At 45.3% G+C, this 27831-nt stretch overlaps 2 protein-coding genes and 1 long non-coding RNA gene across 22 annotated transcripts; 1 reads left to right on the top strand and 2 right to left on the bottom strand.

Moving 5' to 3' along the window:
- The first annotated feature begins 204 nt into the window (after positions 1–204).
- Positions 205–2407, top strand: LOC119911540. Its single transcript, XR_005445907.1, has 2 exons — positions 205–413; positions 2241–2407. It is a non-coding gene; the product is annotated as an uncharacterized LOC119911540 (long non-coding RNA).
- Positions 2408–5820: 3413 nt separating this feature from the next.
- On the bottom strand, positions 5821–19603 carry LOC119911533. 20 transcript variants are annotated; one of them, XR_005445886.1, is made up of 13 exons: positions 19215–19462; positions 16407–17815; positions 16196–16290; positions 15878–16077; positions 15641–15759; positions 15366–15472; positions 15155–15249; positions 14138–14240; positions 7737–7831; positions 6964–7082; positions 6746–6850; positions 6251–6574; positions 5821–6029 (listed from the first exon to the last, which is right to left on the bottom strand). XR_005445886.1 is itself a non-coding variant. In XM_038730437.1 (5 exons), exons 1-2 carry the CDS (start codon positions 19288–19290, stop codon positions 17202–17204), a joined length of 690 nt encoding a protein of 229 aa, XP_038586365.1. In that variant the 5' UTR covers positions 19291–19603; the 3' UTR covers positions 15701–15759; positions 15878–16077; positions 16196–16290; positions 16407–17201. The 20 variants fall into 20 exon arrangements, 1 of the variants encoding a protein (XP_038586365.1); XR_005445885.1 differs by lacking the exon at positions 6964–7082 and adding an exon at positions 7516–7618 and having other exon boundaries at positions 19215–19461; XR_005445896.1 differs by lacking the exon at positions 6746–6850 and having other exon boundaries at positions 19215–19468.
- A 3213-nt stretch (positions 19604–22816) lies between these two features.
- Positions 22817–27427, bottom strand: bcl6b (BCL6B transcription repressor). The gene is made up of 12 exons (XM_038730436.1): positions 27286–27427; positions 26857–26934; positions 26527–26753; positions 25948–26196; positions 25658–25792; positions 25294–25477; positions 24895–25106; positions 24701–24807; positions 24448–24582; positions 24238–24368; positions 23818–23955; positions 22817–23696 (listed from the first exon to the last, which is right to left on the bottom strand). Exons 3-12 carry the CDS (start codon positions 26745–26747, stop codon positions 23556–23558), a joined length of 1653 nt encoding a protein of 550 aa, XP_038586364.1. The 5' UTR covers positions 26748–26753; positions 26857–26934; positions 27286–27427; the 3' UTR covers positions 22817–23555.
- Positions 27428–27831: the final 404 nt, after the last annotated feature.

The raw sequence follows: 27831 nt of genomic DNA, 5'->3' as shown, positions 1-27831 counted from the left end.
ACTGTGCCGTTTTGGCCGCTAGTAAATGTTACTTCAAAGCGTGGGCTACTTCCGGTCGGCTCGGAGGCATTGCGAGGCTACCCAGCCGACCAATCACAGATCTTACGGTCCGTAGTTACATTTTTGAGGTGCACGTCAGGCGACGGCGTAGCCTCTGCCTAGCCTCTGCGTAGCCCCGTAGCCTACGCCATCGATTTGACACAGAAGTATAAATTGCACTTTACAGGTGGTTATGTGTCAGCAGTCCAAAAGTACTAAGCACTCAAATCCAAAGGTCCAACAAAAGTATAAATCCACAATGGCACGAGAAACGCTGGAGATACAAAAACAACAAAATCCACAGATACATCCAAAGGAAACATCTGTAACGAACTGCCAACGAGTGAAAGACAGACAACCACTAAAATACACAGGTGAGTGAGAAACTAATTACACACAGGTGAAACCACTAAGACAATCAAGGACAGGCAGGAAGTAAAACAAGACAAGAGACACTAGGGCAGACAAACTACAAACTAAAACAGAAAGTAAAGCTAACTGAAACACTCAAGGAACAATGTCACAAAATAAAACATAACACAGACAACATAAGTGACTTGTTGAAAAAACCTACAGATGTAAAGACCATAGAAACTGTGAAACAAGATTAGAAAACACTAATGACCTCACAAGTAAACCTGACTAATAAACAAATGACCAAAGTAACACATACTACAGCGAAGAGCAAACACAAGGGCAGGGAATAAACAGAAACAAACACAAAACACACCTAACCAACCCAAAGCTATACAGACAACTGAGGAAGTCGCAATTCTATCATTTGTTGGTAGAAACATGCATTTGCTTAAAAAAAGCTTTTCAGCTATCGTTTTGGTGTTTTTAGTTAGTTTAGCTTGAGTAGCTGAGATAAAAATATACGTCATGTGTCCACACAAACAGGAAGGATGATTGAAGAGTTTGTGACAGAGGGGAGAACTCAGCTTGCATTTACAACAGGAGTCAATGAGACACGACTGTGACTTACAATTGACCCTTTGCCCAGCCACACCTCGAATACGCAGCTGGCCAAGGTCCGACACTTTCACGGCTGCGCGCCATTGACTCGTATGCAACATTGCCCTACTGAATTTAATGTTATATCGCCCTACTGTTCTGCGTTTTAATGATTGTAATAGTGAACAGAGACCTAAACTAAACATATTTTTAGCAAACACTAAATGCAACTTTGAAAGATCAACATCTTTTCTGCAGCTTAAAGCTCAAATGCAGTCTGTAGCTGCACATATGCCGGAGCATTTAGCTCTTAAAGTTGAGTAGGTTGGAAGAAAATTGAGTCTCTGCTCCCCCTGAAACCCATTCATTGTTTTCACATAAAAATATTAATATAAAATCAACCATTGCCATTATCAATCACATAAAGTTTGCTACTGATTTGAGCATGTGCAGCAAAGTTATAACAACTTCCTGTTTCATGGCGCAGCATGGTACATTGCTGCCACACCAAGCATACACCGTTGTAGGAAAACTCAGAAGCTTTGCAACATAACACTATCAATGTGTTACTTTTCTTTCTTTTTTTGAAGTAGAGATGGCCAACCTAAAAAATGTGGTTCATCATAGCGCTCCCTATTGCCAATAGGTGGCGCTATGACCATGAGTGAATATGAGCTTGTAAATGTGTTCAGGGCTCTTGTCAAACTTGACAAAAGCTAGCTAGCATTACTGCGCTAACATGTTAGAGACGTAAATTGAGCGAGATGAGAGATGTAGTTCATACAAAACTACATGTAACTTTACTGTTTTACAACAAACTGCAACTTTCTTGACGGACAAAGTTATCTTTTAACTTGACAAACATCATATGTGTAAATCAGGGCACAGTTCATACAGGATCAAAAAATAAGTTGTCTCCCGCCACTGACTACCGGAAGCGAGTGACTTAGGGTCTCTATTTAGTAGAGATGTGTGCATGTACACTTAAGTTATAACAAATTCCTGTTTCGTGGCGAATCATTGATATTCCACGCCACGGGCACCGCCGGTTGGCCAAAACTCAGGACTTTTGAAAACGTTTTTAATAAATAAGGTTTTTCACAGTAAGTCCTGCTGTGAGTCTTTCTGATCTTCTGTGTAAAACGATGTGAACTTGAAGTCATAAATGCAATTTTGACTTCTTTATCTGGGCTTTAATTAGTCATCCTGACTAACGTGAGTGATGTTTTAATTTTCTTTCCATTCAGCTTCTCTGCCTCGGCCAGGACGCGTTCTTCAGATGATCATGACCAACCTGAGGAACCGTCCTCTGAGCAGCACAAGTGTCGCCTCCATGAGGGAGTCCAGAAATTAAAAGTTATATCTTGGAATGATTACCTCATCGCAAAACAATAAAGCTATTAAAACTGTGAAATGATATTTCTATAATTATAATCTCCTTTGAAGTTCTCACTCTTAAACTTGGAGGGCTGCAACCTATCATATTTGTTATAATTTATCAGCCCCCAAAACCGCCTGGAGGATTTTTATCAGAACTTCCTGAATTTTTATCTACTCTGGTTTTAAATTATGACAGAATTGTTCTTTGTGGCGATTTTAATATTCATGTTGATGACCCCACCAATGTTAATGCAACTGACTTTTTAAATACGGCCACTTCTTTTAACTTCAAACAACATGTCAAAGGGTAAACACATAACCGTGGTCATAAACTGGACTTGGTTTTTACCCTGGGTAATGTCCTCTGTGGAATTAGTGGACATGACCATATCTGACCACAGATGTATTGTTTTTAGCTGCGATGTTACTCATGCTGCCTCACCAAGCTCTGTGTGTTCTCGCTTCTTTAATGAACAAAGTGTTTCAAAGTTTTGCACATTCTTTCAGAGCCAAAGCCAACACCTGTCTGATTCCAACACCAACAATCTGGTCGATCACTTCAATCATATCTGCTTGTCGTCACTAAATATTACTGCTCCTCTAAAGGTTAGGCCTACGTCTAAAGCTAGTAAGCAACCCTGGATAAATGACAGCATTCGCAGCCTCAAAAGGGAATGCAGGAAAGCAGAGAGCAGATGGAAAAAATCCAGTCTCCAAGTCCATTACCTCAGTCTGAAGGATTTATTAATTAAATACAATAACTTGGTTAAGGATGCGAGAACACACTATTTTTTTCTATTTTTCTGAACTCATTACTACACATAAACACAACCCCAGGTTTCTGTTTAAGACTGTGGATCAGCTGGTAAACCCAACCCCTCCTTGTGCCTCAGCTGGAAGTAATGATGACTGTGAATTGTTTTTATCTTATTTTACCAATAAGGTGGTGTCAATCAGAGCCTCTATTACCCCCGCGGCCTCTTACTCAGAGGTTCCTCACCAGCAACAACAGAGTTTTAACCAGTTTTATCCCATCAACTTGTCTGAGCTTTTAAAAACAGTATCACAAATGAGAGTGTCCTCCAGCCCACTTGATGTAATACCTACAAAGTTTTTACTGAAAGTAATAGATTCTGTTGGGCCCCATTTGATCTCTGTTTTCAACAGCTCCCTATCTACTGGTTGTGTCCCTGATTATTTTAAAACGGCTTGCGTGAACCCACTTTTAAAGAAACCTGGTTTAGATCCCTCCCTCCCACATTTAGACCAATTTCTAAACTGCCTTTTATTGCAAAGATTCTAGAAAGAATTGTGTCCAAACAGCTGCTCACTGTACTGGAAAATAACAAATTATTTGAAAAGTTTCAGTCTGGTTTTAGGAAGTACCACAGCACTGAGACTGCCCTGCTTAAAGTCACCAATGACCTTTTAATGTCTGCTGATGAAGGCATGTGCTCAGTCCTAGTACTCCTGGACCTTAGCGCTGCTTTTGACACCATTGATCACAACATCATGTTAGACAGACTGAGGCACTGGGTGGGGATCTCTGGTACGGCCCTAGAATGGTTTTCATCCTACCTGTCAAATAGGAAGTTTTGCGTGTCTGTAAACAACTATGTCTCCTCGTTCTGTCCAGTTAAATATGGTGTGCCTCAGGGGTCGGTCTTAGGACCCATTTTGTTTTCCTTGTATCTACTTTCCCTTGGATATATATCCATAAACATGGCATTTCTTTTCATATTTATGCTGATGACACACAAATATACTTGCCCGTCTGATCCACAGACCCTGGAGTGCTGAGTTCACTTAACAACTGCCTTTGTGAAGTTAAAAAATGGATGTCAAATAATTTCCTCCAGCTGAACTCAGACAAAACAGAAATCCTGGTCATCGGGTCCCAGCAGATGGCAAATCAAATACTGCCATCTGCTGGTTCCCTAGTAAATCACATTAAGCCTGTGGCAAAGAACCTTGGTGTTTGGTTTGATAGTAATTTAAATTTCGAGCAGCACACCACAAAGCTTGTTCAATCATGTTTTTATCAACTTAGAAATATAGCAAAAATTCGATCTATGTTAACTTTTAAGGACACCGAGACCATTTTACACGCCTTCATCTCATCACGCCTGGATTATTGCAACAGCCTTTTCACCTGTTTAACCCAAAAATCTACTGATCGATTCCAGACTGTCCAGAACTCAGCTGCCAGGCTTTTAACCAGAACAAAGAAATATGACCACATTACTCCTATTTCAGCTTCATTACACTGGCTCCCAGTATGTTTTAGAATTGACTTTAAAATTCTATTGATTACTTTTAAAGCTCTTCATGGCCTCTCGCCTTGTTATATTTCTGAACTTTTAGTCCCATACACACCAGCACGTACCTTGAGATCCTCGGGCAGAGGTCTGCTGTCTGTTCCAGAGTCTCGACTGAAAACTAAAGGGGACAGAGCGTTTGCTGTCAGGGCCCCGAGGCTCTGGAAGAGCCTGCCCGAGGAAATCAGGTCGGCTGAGTCAGTGAACTCTTTTAAGTCCCTTCTTAAAACATACTTTTATAGGAGAGCCTTTCCCGATCTTATTTGACTTTATTTTATCCCTTTTATTTTATTGTATTTTACTAATTTTATATTTATCTTAAATGTGTATTTTAGTCTTTTAAGGTCTTTTTAGGGACTTTCGTATAACGCCGGGAGGCTCCACTGAAACAAGTAAATAACATAAATGCTAAATAAATGTCAACATTTTCGTTCACCTACATTTTTTATTTTTGTATTCAATGTATTTTCAAAGGACCACAATTCATCTAAGTCTAAGTTACAGTTACATCCAAAGTGAGGGCCTATTAGGTCTGAGGGTTTTTCATCCCACAACTGCAGGTTTTTCTTATTTTTGAAGACAGAAATATAGGAAGGATTCAAAATATAGGCCTATCAGACGTTATTCGCTGAATATGATTTGCAGTGTATAATGCCATGGTAAATCCAGACCAATGACTACCTAGAGAACCTGTCCTTTACGCCATAACCTAACCTTTCAAACCAAGCACAGTTCTGCAGGTTTAAAAATACATGACCATCAGTAAAATAAAGTAAACACATGCCCATTTCTGTACAGCTCTTGACGTCTGATTTCTTGTCATATTATTCATAGAGGTAAAAACTATTTAAATGTTTAGAAGAATGATACAAGTATTCAGTTCTTCATTTATGTGTTTGACCTGATGTTGAGAAAAATCATTAACCTTGAACTGACTGAGAAAATAGTACAATGTAAGTTATCACAGCCCTTTGATCATTTATATTGATGTAACCTGTGGGAGAACACGACGATTTTCATGCTGACTTTACTGTTTAAACCAACTTCATCACTCAGATGTGCTATTTTTAATTCATTTGACACTAAATCCCTTATTAAGACCCTTAAAGTACTATTCACACACTTTACCTTGTCCAGTGAATATGTTTTATTTATTAAGGACAAAAAGCAGGTTGAACACAAACATTAATGATGTTCATCATGGGACTACACAGCCACATGTCAGAAGAATAAATTCAGTGTTGATTTTGGTCTTCTTGATGACAGACAGGAAGATGTTCGAGACAATAAACTGTCTGTGATGCTGCTGCAGATGAGGAGACGTCTCGCTCGTCCTCCCTTGAGTTACATAAAAACAGACAAGAGGGAATAAAACTTAATGACTTCAGCAACAAGGTGAACACATGAAGTATTGGTGTTCATTCTGAAAACATCAAGAGAACATAAAATAAATGCACATTTATTAGAAAGGAGGATGAGAGGAAAGATTACGAGGGCAGATAAGAGGGAATAACACTTAATAACTTCAACTATTATAATGAAGAAGAATGAATACATACTTTTCATTTATGCGGTCTCCTTGTCTCATGTCGTCTGGTCTTGGTCTGGACTCACTCTGGACTCAGTCTGGAGTAGTGTCGTCCTCGTTTCCTCTCCTCTCAGTGAAAGACAAATGCAGAAAAAAGAATAACAGTTAATAACTTTAGCAAAAAGGCTGAAGGAGGAGAACTATTGATCATAGTAGGAATTCTGATAACATCAAATAAATGTGCATTTTCCCTTTAAAATGAGCGAGTTCACAGTTCAGGCTGTCTCCTCTCTTCTCTTGTCGATCTTGGTCTGGACTCAGTCTGGACTAGTGTTGTCCTCGTCTCCTCTCCTCTCTGTAAAAGACAAATGGCAGATAAGAGACTTCAACTGAGGTAAACCACTAGTCTAACTGGAAGTTGCATATTCATTAACACTAACTTGACTGCGTAGCCCTACACAAGCAAAAACAAACTATTGATCACAGCAGGAATTCTGATAATAACATCAAATAAATGTTTATTTACCTTTTCAGTGAGTGAGTTCACAGTTCAGGCTGTCTCCTCTTTTCTCTTGTCGGAACTTGGTCTGGACTCAGTCTGGACTAGTGTTGTCCTCGTCTCCTCTCCTCTCTGTAAAAGACAAATGGCAGATAAGAGACTTCAACTGAGGTAAACCACTAGTCCAACTGGAAGTTGCATATTATTAATGCTAACTTGATAAAATCAAATAAATGTGTATGTACCTTTTCAGTGAGCGAGTTCACAGTTCAGGCTGTCTCCTTTCTTCTCATTGTCTGATCTTGGTCTAGACTTGGTCTGGACTCAGTCTGGACTTGCTTCGTCCTCGTTTCCTCTCCTCTCTCTAAAAGTTAAATGGCAGAAAAAAGAACAAGAGTTAATAACTTCAGCAATAAGGCTGAAGGAGGAGAACTATTGATCACAGTAGGAATTCTGATAAAATAAAATAAATGTGTATTTACCTTTTTAAATGAGCGAGTTCCTGCGATGGACTGGCCACCGATGTCAGCTGGGATTGGCTCCAGCCCCCGACCCTGTACACAGGATAAGCGGTTGACGATGGATGGATGGAGTTCACAGTTCAGGCTGTCTCCTCTCTTCTCTTGTCGGCTCTTGGTCTTGACTTGATCTGGACTAGTGTTGTCCTTGTTTCCTCTCCTCTCTGTAAAAGACAAATGGCAGAAAAAAGAATAACAGTTAATAACTTCAGCAATGAGGGACACAGTAGATCTATTGATAAATGTAGGAATTCTGATAATAAATAAATGTTTATTTACCTTTTCAGTGAGTGAGTTCACAGTTCAGGCTGTCTCCTCTCTTCTCTTGTCGGATCTTGGTCTAGACTTGGTCTGGACTTCGTCCTCGTTTCCTCTCCTCTCTCTAAAATACAAATGGCAGAAAAAAGAATAACAGTTAATAAGTTCAGCAATAAGGCTGAAGGAGGAGAACTATTGATCACAGTAGGAATTCTGATAAAATAAAATAAATGTGCATTTACCTTTTAAAATGAGCGAGTTCACAGTTCATGCTGTCTCCTCTCTTCTCTTGTCGGATCTTGGTCTGGACTAGTGTCGTCCTTGTTTCCTCTCCTCTCTGTAAAAGACAAATGGCAGATAAGAAGAATAACAGTTAATAACTTCAGCAATGAGGGACACAGTAGATCTATTGATAAATGTAGGAATTCTGATAATAAATAAATGTTTATTTACCTTTTCAGTGAGCGAGTTCACAGTTCAGGCTGTCTCCTCTCTTCTCTTGTCGGATCTTGGTCTAGACTTGGTCTGGACTTCGTCCTCGTTTCCTCTCCTCTCTCTAAAATACAAATGGCAGAAAAAGAATAACAGTTAATAACTTCAGCAATAAGGCTGAAGGAGGAGAACTAATGATCACAGTAGGAATTCTGATAAAATCAAATAAATGTGCATTTACCTTTTAAAATGAGCGAGTTCCTGCGATGGACTGGCGACCTGTTCAGGGTGTGCCCGCCTTTCGCCCGATGTCAGCTGGGATTGGCTCCAGCCCCCGCGACCCTGTATGTTACGGGGTGTGGTGTGTGGACAGAGAGGACCCAAATGCAGCACTCAGAAGGAAGGAGGTTTATTGGAGGAAAAAGGGGTGAGAGGGACTGGAGGGAGAGGAGGACGTCGGGGAAGAACAGGCACGGGGAACCAAGGAGACAGGGGGCCAGAGAGCAGGGGAACACAGGGCCGAGGAAGCGTGGAGAGGCGGGGGAACAGGGAGGACGCCGTGAGGGAAGTCCAAAGAGGAGTGGGCCAGTGGGTGAGCCCAGCCGAACGGAGGACGAGGGTGAGTGTACCAGGTATGGAGCAACGACGATCAAGCAAGGATGGTGTGGAGAACCGGGGTTGAAATACAGGCTGGGATGAGGTTGATTACTGGCAGGTGTGGCAGGCTGACGAGGTGGATGATGGGTTGCAGGTGCAGGTAGTTGGCTGGGCTCAGGAGCAGAGGGAGAGAGAGCACACGGGGGAGAAAACACAGAGAGGCGGGCAGAGAACAGGAAACCGAGGGAAAAAGCAGAAAAACTGATAAAAAGTAGAAAAAACCAGGACACTCACCGTCAGCCGGGCTGCCACCACAACAGGGCCCCCTCCTCAATGGACGCCTCCCGGCGGCCTTCCTGTAGGACAGGGGGTTCGGCAGGCGAACACGGGGGGGAAGATGTCGTACTGGGGTCCGGCTGATGGGGGTCCAGGGTCCAAAACCAAACTGGGAATACAGGGAGGGCTTCAGGACAGGGAAGAGTTAGGGGAACAGGCAGGGCAGAACTGGAAGCTCAGGGCTAGACAGGGTGCCAGAGGGTAGCGCTGGGGGACCAGGGAGTTCGGGCGGACGTCCCGAGGGCGGAACAGAGGGACCAAGGGGTTCGGGCGGACGTCCCGAGGGCGGAACAGGGGGACCAAGGGGTTCGGGCGGACGTCCCGAGGGCGGAGCAGGGGGACCAAGGGGTTCGGGCGGACGTCCCGAGGGCGGAGCAGGGGGACCAAGGGGTTCGGGCGGACGTCCGAGGGCGGAGCAGGGGGACCAAGGGGTTCAGGGGGGCCAGGTTGGTCCGACGGGCAGCCTGAGGGCGGACAGGGGGAGCCAGGAAGTTCAGGGGGGCAGGTTGAATGCAGAGCAGGAGAGCCAGGGAGATCCGGCGGGCAGGCCGAGGGCGGAACAGGGGAGCCATGAGGGTCCGGTGGAACAGGAGAGCCGAGGGCAGACCAGGGGGGCCAGGAGGGACCGGCGGGCAGCCCGAGGGCGGACCATGAGAGGCTGGCCGGCGGCCCGAGGGCGGACCAGGGAAGCCAGAGGGCGGACCAGGGAAGCCAGAGGGCGGACCAGGGAAGCCAGAGGGCGGACCCGGGGAGCCAGGAGGGTCCGGCGGGCGGCCCGAGGGCGGACCAGGGGAGCCCGGATGGTCCGGCGGGTGGCCCGAGGGCGGACCAGGGGAGTCAGAGGGCGGACCAGGGAAGCCAGGAGGGTCCGGCGGGCGGCCCGGGGGCGGACCAGGGAAGCCAGGAGGGTCCGGCGGGCGGCCCGGGGGCGGACCAGGGAAGCCAGAGGGCGGATCCGGGGAGCCAGGAGGGTCCGGCGGAACAGGGGAGCCCGAGGGCAGACCAGGGGAGCCAGGAGGGTCCGGCGGAACAGGGGAGCCCGAGGGCAGACCGGGGGAGCCAGGAGGGTCCGACGGGCAGCCCGAGGGTGGACAGGGGGAGCCAGGAGGGTCCGGCGGGACAGGGGAGCCCGAGGGCGGACCAGGGAAGCCAGGAGGGTCCGGCGGGCGGCCCGAGGGCGGACCAGGGAAGCCAGGAGGGTCCGGCGGGCGGCCCGAGGGCGGACCAGGGAAGCCAGGAGGGTCCGGCGGGACAGGGGAGCCCGAGGGCAGACCAGGGGAGCCAGGAGGGTCCGGCGGGCAGCCCGAGGGCGGACCAGGGGAGCCCGGAGGGCGGCCCGAGGGCTGGGCTAGGGGGCGAGACGACCTCTCCAGAGGCCGGGGAGCCGGGCAGGGAGCCGGGCGTGGCGACCTCACCAGGGGCCGGGGAGCCGGGCGTGGCGGCCGGGGAGCCGGGCGTGGCGGCCTCTCCAGAGGCCGGGGAGCAAGGCGAGACAAGCCAGAGAGTTCGGGCGGGCGGCCCGAGGGACGGGCTAGGGGGCGAGACGACCTCTCCTGAGGCCGGGGAGCCGGGCGGGACAGGCCAGAGAGTTCGGGCGGGCGGCCCGAGGGCTGGGCTAGGGGGCGAGACGACCTCTCCAGAGGCCGGGGAGCCGGGCAGGGAGCCGGGCGTGGCGACCTCACCAGGGGCCGGGGAGCCGGGCGTGGCGACCGGGGAGCCGGGCGTGGCGGCTCTCCAGAGGCCGGGTAGCAAGGCGAGACAAGCCAGAGAGTTCGGGCGGGCGGCCCGAGGGACGGGCTAGGGGGCGAGACGACCTCTCCTGAGGCCGGGGAGCCGGGCGTGGCGGCCGGGGAGCCGGGCGTGGCGGCCTCTCCAGAGGTCGGGGAGCAAGGCGGGACAGGCCAGAGAGTTCGGGCGGGCGGCCCGAGGGACGGGCTAGGGGGCGAGACGACCTCTCCTGAGGCCGGGGAGCCGGGCGTGGGGCTGGCAGCGCGACAGCAGCGGGGGGAGTCAGGGATGAGGCTGCTGGGCTGAGGGCCTCGGTGCGAGGAACAGGGGTCGGCCGGACCACCGGCGGGGCTGAAGCCGGTCCGTCCGCCAACAGAACACGAGGAGCAGGGGTCGGCCGGACCACCGGCGGGGCTGAAGCCGGTGCGTCCGCCAACAGAACACGAGGAGCAGGGGTCGGCCGGATGACCGGCGGGGCTGAAGCCGGTCCGTCCGCCAACAGAACACGAGGAGCAGGGGTCGGCCGGACCACCGGCGGGGCTGAAGCCGGTCGGTCCACCGACGCAGCACGAGGAACAGGAAGAGTCGGCTGGGCCACCAACGGAGCTGGTGCTGGTCGGACCACCGACGTCCTTGCTCCTCGACGGCGGGGTCCACGTCGCCCTCCAGCTGGCCTTACTGGAGGTGGAGCAGACGTGGAGCCGGGGGGGAAACTAGCCTCCACACTAGTAGGCCGCAGACTGGCTGCCCGTGCTTCTTCTGACTCCCTGGCCTTCATAGCAAAGAAGGCCAGGAGAGTCATAGTCCCAGAGTCTTTGTTGGGGGGGTCACGCGGGCAGATGGGCCGGCCAGGCAGGGGGCTGGCCACTGGAGGGCTAGCGGCCCGGGGATCAGGGCCAGGCTGGGGGCTAACTGGCCGGGGACCAGGGCCAGGCTGGGGGCCAGCGGCGCTAGCAGGCTGAGGGACTGGGCCAGGCTGGGGGCCAGCGGCGCTAGCAGGCTGAGGGACGGGGCCAGGCTGGGGGCCAGCGGCGCTAGCAGGCCGAGGAACAGGCTGGGGGCTAGAGGCGCTGGCAGGCATGGGGGCAGGCTGGGGGCTGGCGGCTGAGGTCTGGCTACACAGGGAAATGCTTCCCAGCCTGCAACTAGCGGGTTGGATACGAGACCACCGAGGGCTGGCGGGGAGATGGAAAAATCTGGCCAGCCTCTCCGGGACAGCGTCTCTCAGCCAAGGCCTCTGAGAAACCTTTACCTGGCCAAAGGTCAAAAGCGCCAGCTTGTAGCCCGTGTGGGTCGAGCCCCTCCACTTCTCCTCCAACTCCAACAGCTCCTTGCATAGCTGACTAGCTTCCTCCTGATGGGCGGTTGCTGGGTCCATAGTTGGCTTGATCGTTCTGTTACGGGGTGTGGTGTGTGGACAGAGAGGACCCAAATGCAGCACTCAGAAGGAAGGAGGTTTATTGGAGGAAAAAGGGGTGAGAGGGACTGGAGGGAGAGGAGGACGTCGGGGAAGAACAGGCACGGGGAACCAAGGAGACAGGGGGCCAGAGAGCAGGGGAACACAGGGGCCGAGGAAGCGTGGAGAGGCGGGGGAACAGGGAGGACGCCGTGAGGGAAGTCCAAAGAGGAGTGGGCCAGTGGGTGAGCCCAGCCGAACGGAGGACGAGGGTGAGTGTACCAGGTATGGAGCAACGACGATCAAGCAAGGATGGTGTGGAGAACCGGGGTTGAAATACAGGCTGGGATGAGGTTGATTACTGGCAGGTGTGGCAGGCTGACGAGGTGGATGATGGGTTGCAGGTGCAGGTAGTTGGCTGGGCTCAGGAGCAGAGGGAGAGAGAGCACACGGGGGAGAAAACACAGAGAGGCGGGCAGAGAACAGGAAACCGAGGGAAAAAGCAGAAAAACTGATAAAAAGTAGAAAAAACCAGGACACTCACCGTCAGCCGGGCTGCCACCACAACACTGTACACAGGATAAGCGGTTGACGATGGATGGATGGAGTTCACAGTTCAGGCTGTCTCCTCTCTTCTCTTGTCGGCTCTTGGTCTTGACTTGATCTGGACTAGTGTCGTCCTTGTTTCCTCTCCTCTCTGTAAAAGACAAATGGCAGAAAAAAGAATAACAGTTAATAACTTCAGCAATGAGGGACACAGTAGATCTATTGATAAATGTAGGAATTCTGATAATAAATAAATGTTTATTTACCTTTTCAGTGAGTGAGTTCACAGTTCAGGCTGTCTCCTCTTTTCTCTTGTCGGATCTTGGTCTGGACTCAGTCTGGACTAGTGTTGTCCTCGTCTCCTCTCCTCTCTGTAAAAGACAAATGGCAGATAAGAGACTTCAACTGAGGTAAACCACTAGTCTAACTGGAAGTTGCATATTATTAATGCTAACTTGATAAAATCAAATAAATGTGTATTTACCTTTTCAGTGAGCGAGTTCACAGTTCAGGCTGTCTCCTTTCTTCTCATTGTCTGATCTTGGTCTAGACTTGGTCTGGACTCAGTCTGGACTTGCTTCGTCCTCGTTTCCTCTCCTCTCTCTAAAAGTTAAATGGCAGAAAAAAGAACAAGAGTTAATAACTTCAGCAATAAGGCTGAAGGAGGAGAACTATTGATCACAGTAGGAATTCTGATAAAATAAAATAAATGTGTATTTACCTTTTTAAATGAGCGAGTTCCTGCGATGGACTGGCCACCGATGTCAGCTGGGATTGGCTCCAGCCCCCACGACCCTGTACACAGGATAAGCGGTTGACGATGGATGGATGGAGTTCACAGTTCAGGCTGTCTCCTCTCTTCTCTTGTCGGCTCTTGGTCTTGACTTGATCTGGACTAGTGTTGTCCTTGTTTCCTCTCCTCTCTGTAAAAGACAAATGGCAGAAAAAAGAATAACAGTTAATAACTTCAGCAATGAGGGACACAGTAGATCTATTGATAAATGTAGGAATTCTGATAATAAATAAATGTTTATTTACCTTTTCAGTGAGCGAGTTCACAGTTCAGGCTGTCTCCTCTCTTCTCTTGTCGGATCTTGGTCTAGACTTGGTCTGGACTTCGTCCTCGTTTCCTCTCCTCTCTCTAAAATACAAATGGCAGAAAAAAGAATAACAGTTAATAACTTCAGCAATAAGGCTGAAGGAGGAGAACTAATGATCACAGTAGGAATTCTGATAAAATCAAATAAATGTGCATTTACCTTTTAAAATGAGCGAGTTCCTGCGATGGACTGGCGACCTGTTCAGGGTGTGCCCGCCTTTCGCCCGATGTCAGCTGGGATTGGCTCCAGCCCCCGCGACCCTGTACACAGGATAAGCGGTTGACGATGGATGGATGGATGGAGTTCACAGTTCAGGCTGTCTCCTCTCTTCTCTTGTCGGCTCTTGGTCTTGACTTGATCTGAACTAGTGTCGTCCTTGTTTCCTCTCCTCTCTGTAAAAGACAAATGGCAGATAAGAAGAATAACAGTTAATAACTTCAGCAATGAGGGACACAGTAGATCTATTGATAAATGTAGGAATTCTGATAATAAATAAATGTTTATTTACCTTTTCAGTGAGCGAGTTTACAGTTCAGGCTGTCTCCTCTCTTCTCTTGTCGGCTCTTGGTCTAGACTTGGTCTGGACTTCGTCCTCGTTTCCTCTCCTCTCTCTAAAATACAAATGGCAGAAAAAAGAATAACAGTTAATAACTTCAGCAATAAGGCTGAAGGAGGAGAACTATTGATCACAGTAGGAATTCTGATAAAATAAAATAAATGTGCATTTACCTTTTAAAATGAGCGAGTTCCTGCGATGGACTGGCGACCTATTCAGGGTGTGCCCGCCTTTCGCTCGATGTCAGCTGGGATTGGCCCCAGCCCCCGCGACCCTGTACACAGGATAAGCGGTTGACGATGGATGGATGGAGTTCACAGTTCAGGCTGTCTCCTCTCTTCTCTTGTCGATCTTGGTCTGGACTCAGTCTGGACTAGTGTTGTCCTCGTCTCCTCTCCTCTCTGTAAAAGACAAATGGCAGATAAGAGACTTCAACTGAGGTAAACCACTAGTCTAACTGGAAGTTGCATATTATTAATGCTAACTTGATAAAATCAAATAAATGTGTATTTACCTTTTCAGTGAGCGAGTTCACAGTTCAGGCTGTCTCCTCTTTTCTCTTGTCGGAACTTGGTCTGGACTCAGTCTGGACTAGTGTTGTCCTCGTCTCCTCTCCTCTCTGTAAAAGACAAATGGCAGATAAGAGACTTCAACTGAGGTAAACCACTAGTCTAACTGGAAGTTGCATATTATTAATGCTAACTTGATAAAATCAAATAAATGTGTATTTACCTTTTCAGTGAGCGAGTTCACAGTTCAGGCTGTCTCCTTTCTTCTCATTGTCTGATCTTGGTCTAGACTTGGTCTGGACTCAGTCTGGACTTGCTTCGTCCTCGTTTCCTCTCCTCTCTCTAAAATACAAATGGCAGAAAAAAGAATAACAGTTAATAAGTTCAGCAATAAGGCTGAAGGAGGAGAACTATTGATCACAGTAGGAATTCTGATAAAATCAAATAAATGTGCATTTACCTTTTAAAATGAGCGAGTTCACAGTTCATGCTGTCTCCTCTCTTCTCTTGTCGGATCTTGATCTGGACTAGTGTCGTCCTTGTTTCCTCTCCTCTCTGTAAAAGACAAATGGCAGATAAGAAGAATAACAGTTAATAACTTCAGCAATGAGGGACACAGTAGATCTATTGATAAATGTAGGAATTCTGATAATAAATAAATGTTTATTTACCTTTTCAGTGAGCGAGTTCACAGTTCAGGCTGTCTCCTCTCTTCTCTTGTCGGATCTTGGTCTGGACCTGATCTGGACTAGTGTTGTCCTTGTTTCCTCTTCTCTCTCTATAAGTCAAATGGCAGATAAGAGACTTCAACTGAGGTAAACCATTAGTCTAACTGGAAGTTGCATATTATTAATGCTAACTTGACTGCGGAGCCCTACACAAGCAAAAACGAACTATTGATCACAGCAGGAATTCTGATAATAACATCAAATAAATGTGTATTTACCTTTTCAGTGAGCGAGTTCACAGTTCAAGCTGTCTCCTTTCTTCTCATTGTCTGATCTTGGTCTAGACTTGGTCTGGACTCAGTCTGGACTTGCTTCGTCCTCGTTTCCTCTCCTCTCTCTAAAAGTTAAATGGCAGAAAAAAGAACAAGAGTTAATAACTTCAGCAATAAGGCTGAAGGAGGAGAACTATTGATCACAGTAGGAATTCTGATAAAATAAAATAAATGTGTATTTACCTTTTTAAATGAGCGAGTTCCTGCGATGGACTGGCCACCGATGTCAGCTGGGATTGGCTCCAGCCCCCACGACCCTGTACACAGGATAAGCGGTTGACGATGGATGGATGGAGTTCACAGTTCAGGCTGTCTCCTCTCTTCTCTTGTCGGCTCTTGGTCTAGACTTGGTCTGGACTTCGTCCTCGTTTCCTCTCCTCTCTCTAAAATACAAATGGCAGAAAAAAGAATAACAGTTAATAAGTTCAGCAATAAGGCTGAAGGAGGAGAACTATTGATCACAGTAGGAATTCTGAGAAAATAAAATAAATGTGCATTTACCTTTTAAAATGAGCGAGTTCACAGTTCATGCTGTCTCCTCTCTTCTCTTGTCGGATCTTGGTCTGGACTAGTGTCGTCCTTGTTTCCTCTCCTCTCTGTAAAAGACAAATGGCAGATAAGAAGAATAACAGTTAATAACTTCAGCAATGAGGGACACAGTAGATCTATTGATAAATGTAGGAATTCTGATAATAAATAAATGTTTATTTACCTTTTTAAATGAGCGAGTTCACAGCGAGTCTCCACTCCTTTCGTCTTCTTCTTTTGTTTCCATCCTTCACAAACAGCTCTGTGTTTATTACTTTGTCCACAGCTGGTTGCTGCAGTTGGTTTGGAGAGAAGTGCAGGTGGAATTAATATCTTCCTTCTTTCGATCAAGCTGTTTCTGTCCTCTCCCTCTTCTGTCAGTCTGTTCTTGCTGCTCGTCCTGCCTGTCATTGGTGGGTCAGTAGTGTTGTAGGTTTGACTCTGTCCCTGCAGCTGTAATGTCTCTTTCCTCACTCACTGCAATCTGCAGCTTGATCTGAACTGTTGATGAGTCGGCAACAATAAAGCTGGACGTGTTTCTCGCTCAAGAAAACACATTCATCCATAACGGAAGACTCGGAAGAAATTCATCTAAAGTCCTTTTGCTGTCCCCGGCTGCAGGGCAGACTTGTGTCTTGCAAGCGTGGCAAGTGGCAACCTGTGAACTCCCCGAGTTCCCCGTAGTTTCACCACGTCAGACACACAGGCCAGCTCTAAGAAATAAAGAAAGGTGCAAGACGCACCAGTGCAAGACGCACTGAAAACACTGAGCCTGTGTGCTACATCCATGATGAACAAACTATATACATATATACAATATTTACCCCTCAGACAACCACATGTTTCATATGGTGCAGGGGCCCCGGTGCAAGACGCTACCAGGGGCCTGACAAGCCCTGCCAAAAGCAAAGGCCAGCCCTGAGGAGTAAAAACTAAAGGTCTTTCATGCCACCCTGCCAGCAAGACGATAAAAAGTCAGTCACACTCTCAGGCGTTTCTTTGGTCGAGTGCTGCTCTCTTCCTCAGTGCCCTTCCTCTTCTTCCTCAGAGTCCGTGCACAATACGTGGACTCTCTGGTGAACTGGCAGAGGACGGACATGAGAATGCGACCGTCTCCGCTGTAGTCACTCACTCTCCAGCGGTTGGTCACCTCGGTGCCTTCAAAGCGGGACCCAGTGGAGATGACTCTGGTCACAGTCTCGCCATCAAACTCCATCCGTCGGACACAGTTCCTGGGGTCGGCCCTCAGGGCCCCCAGCTCCGTCCTCTCAGGATGAGCTGCAGTCAGTATATTAGGAGCTGAAGAGCTCAAGCCTGCAGTGGGAACCAAAATACCAGCTGGTTCGTCCGTTAAAGAGGGTGTGGTGTTCTCCCTCTCCTCCTGGTCCACGGGGACGAAGGGTGTGGCCGTCTGACGTGTCCGTAAGGACCCCTTGAATGGAATCAAAGGGAAGTCCTTGGAGCCTGTGATGAGGTGGTGGTACATGCTCAGGATGGACTCCCTCATGGAGGCGACACTTGTGCTGCTCAGAGGACGGTTCCTCAGGTTGGTCACGATCATCTGAAGAACGCGTCCTGGCCGAGGCAGAGCAGCTGAATGGAAAGAAAAGAAAAACATCACTCACGTTAGTCAGGATGACTAATTGAAGCCCAGATTAAGAAGTCAAAATAGCATTTATGACTTAAAGTTCACATCGTTTTACACAGAAGATCATAAAGACTATGATTATTTATGTTGTTCAAGCTCAGCATGAATAATGTGAAGACTGTACAACACAACATTAAACAACTTTGGATCCAACTAACATCTTTTAAATATTAAAAAGTTTTTCAAAGGTCCTGCTGTTAGATCATGACACTTGGTGGAAGTTACATTTGAATGAAATGCAATTTCAGTTCTTCACATGGACTGAAGTCTGTCTCTCTTACAATAACATGTAAAATATGGTGTCTGTTTCATTTCTATTCTTGTATTTAATGAAATTAAAATCAGAAAAGATGAAAATGCAACTTTCACTGTGAGTGAAAACTATGTTAGCTTCATTTAATCAAAGTGTAAGCAGCTTAAATTTTCTCGAGCATATTTAAAAACACACATGTTGACTGGTGTGCTGCGTAGAGATTTAAATCTTTCCCACAATAAACTTTTCCAGAAAAGTTAGTCTACTTGTTTCTTGACTTAAGAAAAAAATCCAGAGTCGAATGCTGCTGCAACATAATGTTAAAATAGTTTTCCAGGACAAAACAAGATTTCCCAGGACATTATTTTACTGTTTGTTCTCTTTTGCATGTGTTTTTCATTACTGGAAAATTGGTCAAATGTTTTCCAGGTTTTCCAGGACAGGTGTGTATATTACTACAAAGACGTCAAAGTGCCAAAGATGATATTTTGATCATGTAGTGAGCACAAGGAAAGCTGAGTATTTATTATTCAATGAGTTGGTAAAAATAAAAACTCCTTGAAGGTTGTAGGCTAACTTTTCCATAAACTTATGGACCAAACATCCCTGGACACCTGCATCTGCAGTGTTTACATGCCGACTCAGAATCATAAACAAACAACAGGTTGACCACACTGACGTCAGACGTCTGCCTGTGACTAGTTGTAATATTTGATGTCGTTTCCATGGCGCCTGCAACATACACAACTTTTAGCGCTTTTTAAAAAATGGCGCGGTCGCGATCTTTGTCTTTAAATTAACCTGGACAACCCCCTAAAAATAATTAGCAAGTTTTATAAATCACTATAAATTGTTTCATCTGCCTCGTGCTCTCTCAGTAAAATCCATCGTGTTAATTAATTATTGTAATGCCGAGATAACAAGTTTAATGTAGGTTTAGTAGGCTATTTTAATGCTGTTCTGGCCAAATATTTTCAAACAACATTACAGAACTTATATTTATATTGATAAATATTGTATTAATTTATGATTTAACGTAGTATATTTTGTTGTGTTTAATCATGATATAGATGTGGTCTAATGTGTTTTACCATAGCGGTCATCCAGCAAACGGACGATGCCTAAAGTCAGCAGTTGTTCCTCACGGCAGAAACCACTGGAGACCATTTTTTTCCTCACTGCAACAGCTGCTTTCTCACTTCCAGATGTTCAGCAGAGATCTTTTCTTTAATGTCTGTCACCTTTCAACAAGTTAGCACTTTTTCCACAGGTGAAGAGTTTCACTTGTCAAAGGTCAGCAGCTCCTGTCAGCGTTCAGGTGCAGAAAGAAGTTCGAACTTTGACCTCCGCCTTTATAGGGCCCGCGCAACGCGTCAGTCCTCATCACCATGACGACCACCGAAAATTCACTGCTGTATTACAATAAATAATTTATTTTGAATTCATGATTTGACGGTTATTTAATAGTCATTAACTGTCTTGTAGACTATAGTCCGAAAAATAATTGCCAACTGTTTTGATAGGCTAATGATGAACCGTTTCAGACATTACAAATGCCAAACATTTGATCATTTTCTTTGTTGTAAGTCAGCAAACGAGTGAATACCTTGAAAGACATGAAAGAATTGGCAGATGTCGTCTTGGGCTGTGAGACTGTGTGATGGACATTTAGTCACTTTCTGACATTGATCAGACACACAGCCTACAGCCTATGTTAGGGGTATATTTTTCCCAAATATCACCCGAATTCGAATTTCTATCAGACACACAGAAACTCCCCTATTTACTGGGAGAAATGCCCAAAATGTCAAATATTTGCTGCAAAATATCTCCTCATGCCATGAACTGAGGACAACCAGTGGAAACCCATAAATAATTGTACTAATTTTCACATTATTATTATTTTGATGGTTTGATATTTTGTGTTTTTGAATCTCACATTTGATACTTATTTTTTGTTACTAATTAATTCATTTTTGTTTTTGCCTATTAATATACACTCACACACGTTTACGGTTTCATCTATTTATTTTATTTGAATTTTTTTAATACATTATTTTAATAACACACACACGTTACTGTGTCATTTACTTATTTTATTTTATTTCTTAAAATATTTTCATTTTTTTTTACACACACACACGCTTACTGATTTATTTCTTTACTTTTATCTTTAATTTTTTTTTACGGAATTTTTATATTTTATATATTTTTTATTATTATTATTATTATTTTCTTTTGTATTAACGCACAAACACAACTTTTACTGTTTTATATCCTTATTTCATGAAATGTATGAAATTAATTGTCCTTATGTCATTTATATGTAGCTTTGGCAATATTGTTGCTGTACATTCATGCCAATAAAGCTACTTTGAATTTGATATTTCTCTTGATATGCTCTCTTTGTAGGCTATTTATTTCAATAAAATGTAATTATTTTACAAGGTACAAGGTTGTTTATTTGTCATTATACAGCACAAGGCTGCATTTTTTGAATTTGCATGGGGTGAATGTAAACAGCAGTAACCAGATGATAGTATGAAAGTTTCATCTTCACAATACAACAATGCAACAGTCTGACATTTGGGAAACAGAGTCCATCTTGACTGAGGCCTACACAGTTACACTTCCTCCAACACTTCAGTGCACACCTCAATAAACATCAAACGGGTCCTTTGACTTTTTATTGTGAAAAAACAAGAAAATAAAATACTATTATCCAATGAAAATGATAAAGAAGACATAGAAATACTCCATTACAAGTGAAAGTTCTGTATTTAGATTTTACCTCAAACAAAAGTATTGAAGTATTAAAGTAAAAGTACTGATTATGCAGAATGTGCCCTTTCATTTTGTTATATTATTGTGTATATCATATGATATCATTACTGAAGAAGGTCAAGACAAATCCAGTTTTTGAGCCAACTTCTCAATTTAAAGTTGGGCTGTTAAACCTATAACAACCTATACTGCTATCAGATAAATGGAAGTTACAATAAACCATATTTGCATCTAAAATGTTTTAAAGTAAAAATGTAAAGTAATATAAAACTGAAATACTCAAGTCCAAGTTAGTAAAGTACTTGATGGATGTAGTTACTTTCCACCACAGAAATGACACAATTCTGGATCTACTGACTTTCAACACTAGAGGGAGGCATTAAAAAATGCCAACTGCAGACAAACAACCCAGAAAAGGGTGATTTTTGTATATGTTTATTGTTACAGGATGTAATTTGAGATGTGTTGGTGGAAATGTAATTGTGTATAAGTGGTGCTGTACAACCCGTGACCACTTTATTAGGTAAAACTTTACAGGGTTTTATATGCTGCCACTGATGGTCTTGATGAGTAGCAGCTGTGAGTGATCAGCAGGAAGCAAGGAGAGAGACAACAGCACCACATACACACACAAAACACAGAGAGACATACTATACAACTATTGGTCTATATAACTGAATCCCAATTTCCACAGCCGGACACACAAATCTTGAGCTAATGTGCGATGGATTACAACTGAAGCATATAAAGCATATGAAGTCAAATAATAATGGACAGGTTTTTATACCTAATCTTGGGGGAGAGTTCCTGTGTCACAGTCTTATATCCCCTTGTTTATGTCAGTTTAAAGTATACTTACATTTACTTACAAAATACTGTATAAAGTATCTGCTAGTATCAGCTCTCCAATAGCAAAATTTATCCCCACATCCCTGATTCTTGTGCTTGAAATCTTCTTTTACATTTTGGGAGGAGATTTAATTGTAGGCTATAGGTTACAACAAACAAATTTTATTGATTCCACTCACAAATCTGATGCACGCTGATACTTACTAAACAGTACCTCTTTCTCTATGTCCTGCCTCTGACAGGAATTCTCCACACACACACTTTAACATGTCCACAGCGTGCATACGGGTTGCCAGTTTGGTTACTTGTTGTTGTTCAATAAAATCACTAAAGGGTTTTAGGAATACTTACTTCTTGATATGTGGTCCACACAGAAGTCAATTTTTCTGACAAAGTCCCCTCACAAGGTGCCATTGGCCCCAAGTTGATGAATGGGAAAAACTACATGTCATAGGTTTAATTTTTTCAGTGAAGCAGGGGGGCCAAAGTTTGGAAAGTCCCGTCGAACTTCCAACGTTTGTCTGCTGAACAGGACAATAAGTGCAGCTAGCCACAACTCATCAGGGCGCAGGAAGCAGAGGATGACAGAGGGTGGGAGAGTTCAGCAGGAGTCTGCAGCCCCTCCACAGTCGACCCCCTCACCTTCAGGAAGCACCAGCGAGCTCACACACGTGTTGACTGGCTGGTAGTGTGAGTACCCAGCATTAGGAGCCTGGAGGAAACAGGTGCCCTTGGCTTCATTGTTTCCACAAAAGCGCCAAGAAAAAACAAAGCAAAATCTGGAAAACGGCGGGACAGACTGGACTTAAGAGAAGACGTGATTCATGGGTAGAAAAAGTGCATTAATGAGAGGAAGGAAGTCTAGGGAGGAGGAAGGCGGAAGGCAGAGGGAGAGAAGGGTTTACAGGCTCTGCAAATATGTGCAGTCTAGTCAGCACTTTGTGACCATTTTCATATTTGTAATAAGTTTTAGAAAAGTCGTTTCACCATTTGTTTGTACAGCATACACAACATTACATGTCAGAGTGTGATATGAAATGAGATGCTGAAACACCAAAGCTCCAATTGATATAAAAATGATTTAATTTAATTGTACAAAAACATCTTTGTCCAGCAAATGAACATACATACAAATGCAATATTATTAATAATTATCCAATTTCTTACAGTCTTCTAATTTAAATTGCTCATGTCAGAAAACCAAACATCATTTAATTTTAATACTTTATACTCAGTACAAGACAACTAAGTCCTTTGCCTGCTGGGACTTTAAAATCAGATATCGCTGCATACTTTGAAAGAACATGCAGGCCCCAGGCCTCAAGGTTAAGATAAATCTGAGCTAAATGCACATTTAAAAAAAATATTTCAGTGACTTAACATTGATTAAGTGCTTCTCCAGTCAGAATTTAATTTACTCCAAAATTCACTACCTCTCCTTCATAAAACTTGCTTTATCTTTCCTTCACGTACTCATACTCATACTCCTTCAAAATTCAGTGTACACACATCCCAAAACATTTTACCTTTCTTTCCATGTCTCGTTCCCTTCCTTCTGTCCCTTCACAAACCTTCAAAAACACTTTTCTTACCATCATCTCCATCTCAGAAAAGCCACCCAGGATTTCTAATGAACCTTAGAGATTCAAACTAATAATAATGTGTTATGTTAGCTCCAAGCTGCAAAACTCATCCGACATGTTGATGCTAAAAGCTTTTTGTTAACGTCCATCTCTTTCTCCAAATGAGATCCATTTTAACTTTTTACTTGATGTCCAAGCTGGTCATCTATCTAGTCTTCAGCAGGCCTGCAAAATAGGCTGGTAGGACTCGGTCAGGACCTTGTAGCGGATCTTGGTGTTGGTAACGGCCCCATGTTTCTGCCGCAGGTGAAGACGAAGTTGACTCTTGTGGCGGAAGTGAAGGTCACACTTCTCACACTGAAACACAATAAGTCAACCGATCAAACAATGGGGCGATAATAAGGATATTCTGTGACTTTCTGAGTGTTACATGCTGTGCTTTTGTTGTATGACACGTGTGTGTGTATTGCTGACTCACAGTGTATGGCTTCTCTCCAGTGTGAATGCGCAGATGGCTCTTCAGGGTCTGCAGGTGGCGGAAGCGGGTGCCACAGGTGTGGCAGGGGTACGGCTTCTCCCCTGTATGGATCAGAACGTGGGCCCTCAGATGGGCAACCTAACACCAGAACAAACAGAAGTATGAGGAACTGAACAAACCAGTTGAAGAACCAGACAAGACAAGATTTGCATTTAAAGATTGTTATCAGCCTAAACCCGGACAGTAGGGTTAAACCCCGGGTCTGACATTTATTACGTCACACAGGCACCTACGGGACTTTTTTATGAGAACAAGAGGACATGTAATAATGTGTACTCGCATGACTGGCCCCTGTGTTATGAGGAAGTGTACTTTAAAATCCCCTCAGGCGCTTAGCCCACATGCAGAGTTAACCCTCACCTGAACAAATCGTGCTCCACAGGTGTCACAGCGATATGGCTTCTCTCCTGAGTGAATGCGAGAGTGAGTCTTCAGGTTGGCCGGTCGGTTGAACTGGGCGCCGCACACATTACAGCGGTATGGCTTCTCACCTGCCAGAGCAAAGGTCAGCGTCAGGGTATTGGTTTTAAATAAAGAGAGTGGAAGAAAGACAATTTTTTATAGCCTCACCGGAGGAGACATTCTTGGTTCCTTGAATGTTGCCTGAATAACAGTAGGGCACAAAGTAGTTTTCATGCTTGATTGCATGTTGGGCAGGTTCTAGATCAGTGGGGCGCAGGTTTGGGAAGATGGTGCAGGGTGAGACTGAGCAAGCAGACAAAACACGAACAGTTTGAATAAGTGTGTTCGACAAAGAAAATATTTAAGGTATGATGTGTTTAAAGGTAAAATGTCTGCAATATGACATGGGTTTGGTTTCTACCTGTTCCCTCCTTGTGAGTGGGAGGCACTGATGGGCGATCCACAGAGGGGGGTGGCCCGAGGGGAGGGGCTCGGCCAGAACCCTCGTAGCAGGAGGCCTGCCCCTGTCTGATGAAGAAAGGTTCATAATTACATGTTTGCAAAAAAGTTTTAGTTTTCCTCTCTTATCTCATAATTCTCATTATTCCAGTTTACCTATCAATCTGACCAGGCACTTCTCCAGACCACGCCTCTGTGGGTGCTCTGGGTGTCAAGCCAATCCTGGCAGCCATGGGCGATGTGTTACTTTGTGGTTCGTCCATCTCCTCTTCCTTCACCGCGGTGTTTGCACAAAGTGGGTTGAGAACAATGTACTTGTATTTTTTCCAATTGCAAGCCTTTGGGTCCGGCGTGGCTTTGACATCACACTGGAGAAATAAACAAAACCCAGTCAGTTACTTCAATTTAAATATAAAACAAAACCTCCCAGTGGTAATGTAAACATTTTTTGTACAGGTTAGTGATAATTACACTGTTAGGGCTCCTTGTGTTTGACGTTGGTTTTCATTATTAGAATAAACAACCTTCATTCTGCTTGATCTGTTTTAAACTCACCACAAGGTTTTTGTTGCAGGTGTTGGATTCTGCTGGAGAGTTTGGTTGGCAGCTGGAGCGGGCGGGGCTGTGTGGAGATGGAGTCGTGGTGCCCATTATAGGCTCTTCTTTCAGCTCCTTTGACCCGAGCTGGCAGGTCAGGAAAGCCCCTGGCTTGAGAGAGTCTCCAACCTCTGAAGGGACCCTGCAGGAGAAACAAAGGAAGTGCTGTAATGAGCTAAACCTGTCAACAGAAAAAGGCGCACACACAATGTGACTCATCTAACACAAACACTAAGTGATCAAGTATGTACCCACCCACAGAGCACTTTCTGCCACCTTCAGCTTATATAAATGTTTTCATTTGTACCCAAATTTTTCCTACCTTGTTGCCACCGCTGTTGGGAGTAATCTCTGGGGTCCTGGATTGGGCAGGTCCCCTGCTTTGGGAGCTACAGAGGCTACAGACACCCTGGAGTCCAGCTCCAGTTGAGGGTGTCTTGCAATCATATTCTCCCTGCTGAGAAACAAAGACCCAAGTTAAAAACATGCAAGACTGCACATTAAAATCAATCCAGTTTGAATTGGTTCCTTAATTTATGACCCATCAATGTGCACAATAGCATCTTTATTATTATTCATTCACAAAATCTGACGTTCTCTCCTGTCCCTCACCAGTGCAGCTGCATGAAATCCCTGCAGGTATCGGCCACATGGTCCATCTGCAGGTAGGTTGCAACAGTGAGCACCCCGGTGACGATGCTTGGCGTCAGAGGGAGGCGGGAGGTGTACATGAAGTCGAGCAGCAGGGAGATACTGGATGGGTCCAAGGTATCAGGGAGAGACACTGTCATGAGCTGCTCCCCGCTGCCACCACGCCCCTGAAGCAGCACACGGCGAGAGTACATCGAGTAGAAGAACCCACTGACAGGAGAGAGGAAGAGACAGAAATATTTAAGGTAAGAAATTTTTATTTGGATCACTTCTAGTGTTTTAAATAGGGGATATAAGGCAACACATTGTGTAGAAGGGATGGGAAGAAGAAGACAAAATTAGAAAGAGACAAAACAAGCATGAGTCAACTAGAGGAAGAGAGGTAAGAACATCCATAGGGTTGTATCATTAAAAGAAATGAGAAGAAAATATTATCATCAGAAAAACACTCCTTTGAAAACTGTACCAATCAGAGAAAACCTGAAGAGCCTTCCATGGTATACGACTGCAGAGGAGACTATATTGTGTAGATGCACCAACCTGCAGGCCACGAGCACAGCGCAGTGTGCCCGTAGGTGTACGTTGCCGACCACCAGGGTGGTGTCAGTCAGAATGTCGCGGTGACGGAGTTCGTTCAGGTTCAGCAGCACGTCGTTAGAGTGACGCGTGAACTCCTTCACGTATCCCTCAGCCGGGGCAGCAGCCCTCATCCCCCCCTGCTCTCTGTCCACCCGGTATCCTTCCAGCTCCATCATGCTCATTTGGATCTGTGGAGAAGGCATCATAGATGAAACAAGCAACCCACATGCATTGTTTGAATTCACAATGCATGAACGTTTTTTTAAATATTGATGCACATTGATGACCTACCTATGTGTAGTTGATCAAATAAATATGCTGGAGTGTCCCAGACACATCTGTTAGGTGAGACCAGCTCCCTACTCGTACCTGCATGATGACAACAAAAGAAACATCCCCTTGATTCACTTGATCTTTATCATGAATACTTTACTATTCATTTATCAAAGCAGCTGCAAGTTGCAGCAAAGTAGTCACTGCTGAGAGCTCATCAAGACTTAAAATGTTGTCAAAATCTGAAGTGAAACCATTTTAAGTCCTCTTTATTTCACTGAAACAATTGACTTCAGTGGACATCCTCATCTGTCCAGTGATTACTTTTCCAAATTTTTAAGGATTAATCAAGAAAGAACTAAATCATCAACATCTCCGCTTAAAACCAAACATGTCAATCCAAACAAGCAGTGATGTGAATGTACCAAGATTCAATTTCCAACTCACCCCGACCAGCAGGGACGAGAACTAACGTGCGCCGCGTTGACGTCAAACCCCTCGGCACAGTGTTCAGTCTACAATCGAAGACGTGGAGCAGGGCCTCACCCTCAGTCTCCACTGGCTCTGAACAGCACTGTGAGGGGAGGCTGAAGGGAGGGAGCTCTTTATAATGTCGTGCAGGAAGCCCCCATGCAACCAGAGCTGCTTGTTTCCTCTTTCCTCAATGCCCCACGCGTACACTGGAAGGAAAAGCCCTGGCCCAGGCCCCGGGCTCCAAGTATTTTTAGTGGCCTATTAGTTTTTCTAAACCCCCATAGCTCTGTGCGAAGTAATGGCAGGAAAGCATGGTGTGTTTTTGTGCCATGTTGAAAAAATATATATATGAGGACCCTTGGGGAGATGCGGTACGTGCCTGGCTCTCCCGGAGAGCTTCAGCCTTCCCCCACCAACGCTTTCCTACCCTTCACGCCTCTCCAGGACAGAGGAAACTGCCTGAGAGGAAGCTGGAAGACCAACTTTTTGTTGGGTAAACAAGCTGTGCCCTCCTTGTTG

The sequence above is a fragment of the Micropterus salmoides genome, unplaced genomic scaffold (genome assembly GCF_014851395.1).
Source record: "Micropterus salmoides isolate LMB-PRFRI ecotype aquatic unplaced genomic scaffold, ASM1485139v1 Ms_hic_scaffold_2, whole genome shotgun sequence".
Taxonomy (NCBI): Eukaryota; Metazoa; Chordata; class Actinopteri; order Centrarchiformes; family Centrarchidae; genus Micropterus; species Micropterus salmoides.
Note: the sequence above shows the minus strand (reverse complement) of the source record. Positions and strands in the feature narration are given on the sequence as shown.

What these genes read in the sequence shown, in the direction of transcription:
- LOC119911533 (XM_038730437.1), bottom strand. Translation starts at nt 19,290, where the DNA reads ATGGTCTCCAGTGGTTTCTGCCGTGAGGAACAACTGCTGACTTTAGGC. An exon ending in TTTGCTGGATGACCGCTATG is followed by an intron (nt 17,816 to 19,214) that starts GTAAAACACATT and finishes CTTTCCATTCAG; the next exon opens with CTGCTCTGCCTCGGCCAGGA.
- bcl6b (XM_038730436.1), bottom strand. Translation starts at nt 26,747, where the DNA reads ATGAGCATGATGGAGCTGGAAGGATACCGGGTGGACAGAGAGCAGGGG. An exon ending in CCTGCAACAAAAACCTTGTG is followed by an intron (nt 25,107 to 25,293) that starts GTGAGTTTAAAA and finishes TTATTTCTCCAG; the next exon opens with TGTGATGTCAAAGCCACGCC. An exon ending in GTGGAGCACGATTTGTTCAG is followed by an intron (nt 23,956 to 24,237) that starts GTGAGGGTTAAC and finishes TTCTGGTGTTAG; the next exon opens with GTTGCCCATCTGAGGGCCCA.